At 44.9% G+C, this 6,926-nt stretch overlaps 1 protein-coding gene across 1 annotated transcript in view; it reads right to left on the bottom strand.

Moving 5' to 3' along the window:
* The window catches only part of LOC109880603 (charged multivesicular body protein 5), a 40,841-nt gene extending 34,259 nt beyond the window's left edge, over nt 1-6,582 (bottom strand). Inside the window, exons 1-2 of the mRNA XM_020472794.2 lie at nt 6,380-6,582; nt 5,777-5,881 (exon numbers count right to left, since the gene is read on the bottom strand). Of these exons, the coding sequence (XP_020328383.1) occupies nt 5,777-5,881; nt 6,380-6,499 (225 nt within the window). The 5' untranslated portion in view covers nt 6,500-6,582. The remainder of the gene's footprint in view (nt 1-5,776; nt 5,882-6,379) is intronic.
* Nucleotides 6,583-6,926: the final 344 nt, after the last annotated feature.

The raw sequence follows: 6,926 nt of genomic DNA on the forward strand, positions 1-6,926 counted from the left end.
ACAGACAGACAGACAGACAGACAGACAGACAGACAGACAGACAGACAGACAGACTGACTGACTGACTGACTGACAGGCAGGCAGGCAGGCAGGCAGGCAGGCAGGCAGGCAGGCAAGACAGACAGACAGACTGACAGGCAGGCTAGACAGACTGACAGGCAGGCTAGACAGACTGACAGGCAGACATACTGACACATAGACTTGCAGGCATCAGAGGTTAGTGTAAGCGGTCAGTCAAAGGCAGCGTTTCCCAAGCTCGGTCTTCAGGACCCCAAGGGGTGCACGTTTAGGTTTTAATGATGATGATTAGTTGATCAAACAGACAGGCAAGACAGACCGGCAAGACAGACCGGCAAGACAGACTGACAGCCAGAGACAGGCAGACTGACAGGCAGGCAGGCAGGACAGACAGACAGACAGACAGACAGACAGACTGACTGACAGGCAGGCAGGCAGGCAGGCAAGACAGACAGACTGACAGGCAGGCAGGCAGGCAGGCAGGCAGGCAGGCAAGACAGACAGACTGACAGGCAGGCAGGCAGGCAGGCAAGACAGGCAGACTGACAGGCAGGCAGGCAGGACAGACAGACAGACTGACTGACAGGCAGGCAGGCAAGACAGACAGACTGACAGGCAGGCAGGCAGGCAGGCAGGCAGGCAGGCAGGCAGGCAGGCAGGCAGGCAGGCAGGCAAGACAGACAGACAGACAGACTGACAGGCAGGCAGGCAGGCAGGCAAGACAGACAGACTGACAGGCAGGCAAGACAGACTGACAGGCAGGCTAGACAGACTGACAGGCAGGCTAGACAGACTGACAGGCAGACATACTGACACATAGACTTGCAGGCATCAGAGGTTAGTGTAAGCGGTCAGTCAAAGGCAGCGTTTCCCAAACTCGGTCTTCAGGACCCCAAGGGGTGCACGTTTAGGTTTTAATGATGATGATTAGTTGATCATCTGAATCAGCTGTGTAGTGTTGGGGGAAAAATAAAAACGTGCACCCCTTGGGGTCCCGGGGACCGAGTTTGGGAAACGCTGCTCTAGGGTGAAACCGTTTTAATTAAAAAACGTTTTGACAACGAAGGAGATGTGCCATGCTGCATGAGGCAAATGGTGGTCACACCAGATACTGACTGGTTTTCTGATCCACGCCCCTACCTTTTTTTTTGGTCGACTGAGAGTTTTGTTGTTTTGACCAATCTATTAGTCTACATTTTAAAACGTGTATTATTCCATATATAGACACATGAAATCAACTATATGTAGGCTACTGAGCTTGTCTGATGCTTTAAGCAATTAAAAATGAAGACAAATGACTCAAGAGGGAGCCAGAGATCAATATAGCTGCTGTTGCTGGCCTTGGCAGATTCTGCCATGATGTTCCTGACGTTGCCAGTAACAGGCTACACCAGCGGTCTACAACCTTCTCCATTTGAAGTGCCAAGTTATCCTACCATTTCTACTGATCTGCAAGCCAGTTATGATTTTCATGTGCACATTTTCGTGGAATAGTTTTATTTAATTCATAATGTCATGTGGTTAATCAAAATGATATCTAAATGAAAATAATACAAATCTAAAAGTTACTACTGTTGTATGTAACAAATAGCCTGCAGCCAAAGGTTTAGAGAATGACACAAATACTAACTTCCACAAAGTTTGCTGATTCAGTGTCTTTAGATATTTGTGTCCGATGTTACTATGGAATACTGAAGTATAATTACAAGCATTTCATAAGTGTCAAAGGCTTTTATTGACAATTATATGAAGTTGATGCAAAGAGTCAATATTTGCAGTGTTGACCCCTCTTTTTCAAGATCTCTGCAATTCGCCCTGGCATGCTGTCAGTTAACTTCTGGGCCACATCCTGACTGATGGCAGCCCATTCTTGCATAATCAATGCTTGGAGTTTGTCAGAATTTGTGGGTTTTTGTTTGTCCATCCGCCTCTTGAGGATTGACCACAAGTTCTCAATGGGATTAAGGTCTGGGGAGTTTCCTGGCCATGGACCCAAAATATCGATGTTTTGTTCTCAGAGCCACTTAGTTATCACTTTTGCCCTATGGCAAGGTAATCCATCATGCTGGAAAAGGCATTGTTCGTCACCAAACTGTTCCTGGATGGTTGGGAGAAGTTGCTCTCGGAGGATGTGTTGGTACCATTCTTTATTCATGGCTGTGTTCTTAGGCAAAATTGTGAGTGAGCCCACTCCCTTGGCTGAAAAGCAACCCCACACATGAATGGTCTCGGGATGCTTTACTGTTGGCATGACACAGGACTCTTGGGCGCCCTGAAGCCTTCTTCACAACAATTGAACCGCTCTCCTTGAAGTTCTTGATGATCTGAAAAATGGTTGATTTAGGTGCAATCTTACTGGCAGCAATATCCTTGCCCGTGAAGCCCTTTTTGTGCAAAGCAATGATGTCGGCACGTGTTTCCTTGCAGGTAAGCATGATTGACAGAGGAAGAACAATGATTCCAAGCACCATCCTCCTTTTGAAGCTTCCAGTCTGTTATTCAAAGGTGAAGAAGACTTTATTTTGAGAAGTTCCACAGCTCATTAGTGGTTGTGTGTTAAGCCAATCAGAAATTCTATCGGATCCTCAAATAGGCACATTTATATGCCCTACATTTGTGAGCCAGGTAGCCTAAAGGCCTATTCTAAGCGTAATCAGGTTCTTAAGATTGACAGGAGCGCTCCAAACAAAAGACAATTAATAAATTGACCACTCGTAAATGAAATGAAATAAACCCCCCTAAAATTCTCACAAGTTAGGCAAAAAACTTCTTAATTATAATTTTTTAATATATATTTGCTTGACAAAAAAAAAGTATTGGGTCAACCAACATCCTATTGACCAAACAATCAACGAGTCAACTAAATGAGGTCAGCCCTATCTGTGACCAACAGATGCATATCTGTATTCCTAGTCGTGAAAACAAACAGACTAGGGCCTAGTTAATTTATTTCACTTGACTGATTTCATTATATGAACTGTAACTCGGCAAAATGTTTGAAATTGTTGCGTGTTGCGTTAAGATACAGTGGGGCAAAAAAGTATTTAGTCAGCCACCAATTGTGCAAGTTCTCCCACTTAAAAAGATGAGAGAGGCATGTAATTTTCATCATAGGTACACTTCAACTATGACAGACAAAATTGGAAAAAAAATCCGGAAAATCACATTGTAGGATTTTTTATGAATTTATTTGCAAATTAAGGTGGAAAATAAGTATTTGGTCACCTACAAACAAGAAAGATTTCTGGCTCTCACAGACCTGTAACTTCTTCTTTAAGAGGCTCCTCTGTCCTCCACTCATTACCTGTATTAATGGCTTCTGTTTGAACTTGTTATCAGTATAAAAGACACCTGTCCACAACCTCAAACAGTCACACTACAAACTCCACTATGACCAAGACCAAAGAGCTGTCAAAGGACACCAGAAACAAAATTGTAGACCTGCACCAGGCTGGGAAGACTGAATCTGCAATAGGTAAGCAGCTTGGTTTGAAGAAATCAACTGTGGGAGCAATCATTAGGAAATGGAAGACATACAAGACCACTGATAATCTCCCTCGATCTGGGGCTCCACGCAAGATCTCACCCCGTGGGGTCAAAATGATCACAAGAACGGTGAGCAAAAATCCCAGAACCACACGGGGGGGCCTAGTGAATGACCTGAAGAGAGCTGGGACCAAAGCCAGGGACTCAAATCCTGCAGTGCCAGACGTGTCCCCCTGCTTAAGCCAGTACATGTCCAGGCCTGTCTGAAGTTTGCTAGAGAGCATTTGGATGATCCAGAAGAAGATTGGGAGAATGTCATATGGTCAGATGAAACCAAAATATAACTTTTTTGTAAAAACTCAACTCGTCGTGTTTGGAGGACAAAGAATGCTGAGTTGCATCCAAAGAACACCATACCTACTGTGAAGCATGGGGGTGGAAACATCATGCTTTGGGGCTGTTTTTCTGCAAAGGCACCAGGACGACTGATCCGTGTAAACGAAAGAATGAATGGGGCCATGTATCGTGAGATTTTGAGTGAAAACCTCCTTCCATCAGCAAGGGCATTGAAGATGAAACGTGGCTGGGTCTTTCAGCATGACAATGATCCCAAACACACCGCCCGGGCAACGAAGGAGTGGCTTCGTAAGAAGCATTTCAAGGTCCTGGAGTGGCCTAGCCAGTCTCTAGATCTCAACCCCATAGAAAATCTTTGGAGGGAGTTGAAAGTCCGTGTTGCCCAGCAACAGCCCCAAAACATCACTGCTCTAGAGGAGATCTGCATGGAGGAATGGGCCAAAATACCAGCAAGTGTGTGAAAACTTTGTTAAGACTTACAGAAAGCATTTGACCTCTGTCATTGCCAACAAAGGGTATATAACAAAGTATTGAGATATACTTTTGTTATTGACCAAATACTTATTTTCCATCATAATTTGCAAATAAATTCATAAAAAATCCTACAATGTGATTTTCTGGATTTTTTTTCTCATTTTGTCTGTCATAGTTGAAGTGTACCTCTAATGAAAATTACAGGCCTCTCTCATCTTTTTAAGTTGGAGAACTTGCTCAATTGGTGGCTGGCTAAATACTTTTTTGCCCCACTGTAAGTGTAGATAATAAAATAGACATGGCCATTTATGTTGACATGCGACGGCAGCCATTTTTTTTGTAGTAATTAGAAGTAAAAATGCCAATAAAAAGTCAATGGTGTAGCATCTAAATGTAGTGCTGTGCTGTGGCAAAGTGGGTGGGGTTATATCCTTCCTGTTTGGCCCTGACCCCTCCTGTCTCAGCCTCCAGTATTTATGCTGCAGTAGTTTGTGTCAGGGGGCTATCTGGAGTACTTCTCCTGTCTTATCCGGTGTCCTGTGTGAATTTAAGTATGCTCTCTCTAATTCTCTCTTTCTTTCTCTCTCTCTCTCTCAGAGGACCTGAGCCCTAGGACCATGCCTCAGGACTAACTGGCATGATGACTCCTTGCTGTCCCCAGTCCACCTGGCCATGCTGCTGCTCCAGTTTCAACTGTTCTGCCTGCGGCTATGGAACCCTGACCTGTTCACCGGTCGTGCTACCTGTCCCAGACCTGCTGTTTCCAACTCTTTAGAGACAGCAGGAGCAGTAGAGATACTCTTAATGATCGGCTATGAAAAGCCAACTGAAATTTACTCCTGAGGTGCTGACCTGTTGCACCCTCGACAACTACTGCGATTATTATTATTTGACCCTGCTGGTCATTTATGAACATTTGAACATCTTGGCCATGTTCTGTTATAATCTCCATGCAAGAAGGGCTATATAAATACATTTGATTTAGTGGTCTGAAGGGATAGGTCCATTCTATGATTGAAATGACACCCATTCTGTATTCAAGAGCATGTTGTGTCTCAACCGATGGAGGGCACAACACAACCTCAGATGATGTGAAATAGGGCCTAAACTACAAAATGTGAATCTGAAAAAAATCTGAGTTTACACATTTTTAGATAATTTATGTTAAATGTCATAATATTTATTACAAATCATCAATTTATTTTTTCCAGTGATGTCTCGTGGTATGGTGGGGTATGCAAAATGGGTCAACTTTGAGGACCTTTTTGTCCTGAATGTTTTGGCATTCAGGTCCCAAACGTCACTTCCTGACCTCTTCTTCCATGGGCGGAACGTTGTGTTTAAATCAAAAGGGATGCTGTCAAAAAGTGATTGAATTCAAATGGATTTCCTCATCTACTAAATCTCCCAACACATCCCTTCCCTCTATTTCCCCTCTAACCTTAGAGGGTCCTTCTCTCATCTTCTTCATTTGGTCTTTATACTTAATCAGTTCAGCGTCCAGACGGGAGATCTTCTGATCCATAGACTCCGCCCTGGCATCCACCTACATCACACAGCTCTCAGTTAATCACAGATGTATCAATAAATACTATCTAAAAAGGAACAGATACCACAGTCCTTCCTTTAAATTACATGTTTGGGCTAAACCGAAGGAGAATGCAGCCCCCTGGACAGTTCCCAGACAGGCCTACAGCTAGGAGAGACATGAGTCCTGGACAGACAACAGCAGTAACTGACATTACTGTAATAGCCTGAAGCAGCAAGACACCAAATAACAGCATTCCCACGTTGGGAAAGAAGACAGTTTATTAGCTGTTTGACCCAAGATGAAAATGACCCTAACCGTAACTTGCTGAAGTGAAATGATCACATCCAGGGAAATGGCTCTACTGTTGAACCGTAATATGATGAGATGTTGGTGAGTTTTGTTGTTCTGATTTTGACAGATGAACAACCTATCGCTAGGTAACGTTAGCTGGCTCATTGTAGCTGACTGGTTGTCATCATAGCTAGCTAAAAACAACCACCAGACAAAACTTACATTTCCTATGCAGTCCGATAGATTAGGAGGAGGTGCTTTGGGTTTTCCCCGACCAAATATTCGATTCATTTTGACAATATATAACTCCCAGAAGCCTTTTAACCTGTCATAAAACACCATGCATCAATATATATATATATATAAACCACCGCTGAACACACCCGGAAGCTGCGGTACCTACACAAAGTGATGCTATTGGTAATGACGGTGGCCAATGAAGTTTGAGCAAAGGTCGCCCTCGTGTGGTGACAACTGGCGCTGCACATGAAGACCTTCAATTCCAGGGCAGATTTCTATCAGTCTGTTATTACTCTGGCTTGGCCTGGTTGGGGCTAAGGGGGCGGAGGGGCCTGGCCTGGTTGGGGCTAAGGGTGCGGGGGGGGCAGGTCTGGTTGGGGCTAAGGGGGCGGGGGGGCCTGGTCTGGTTGGGGCTAAGGAGTCGGGGGGGTCTGGCCTGGTTGGGGCTAAGGAGGCGGGGGGGGTCTGGCCTGGTTGGGGCTAAGGGGGCGGGGGGGGGGGCTGGTCTGGGGGGCTGGCCTCGGATCCC

This window comes from Oncorhynchus kisutch, linkage group LG30 (assembly GCF_002021735.2).
Source record: "Oncorhynchus kisutch isolate 150728-3 linkage group LG30, Okis_V2, whole genome shotgun sequence".
NCBI classification, from domain to species: Eukaryota; Metazoa; Chordata; class Actinopteri; order Salmoniformes; family Salmonidae; genus Oncorhynchus; species Oncorhynchus kisutch.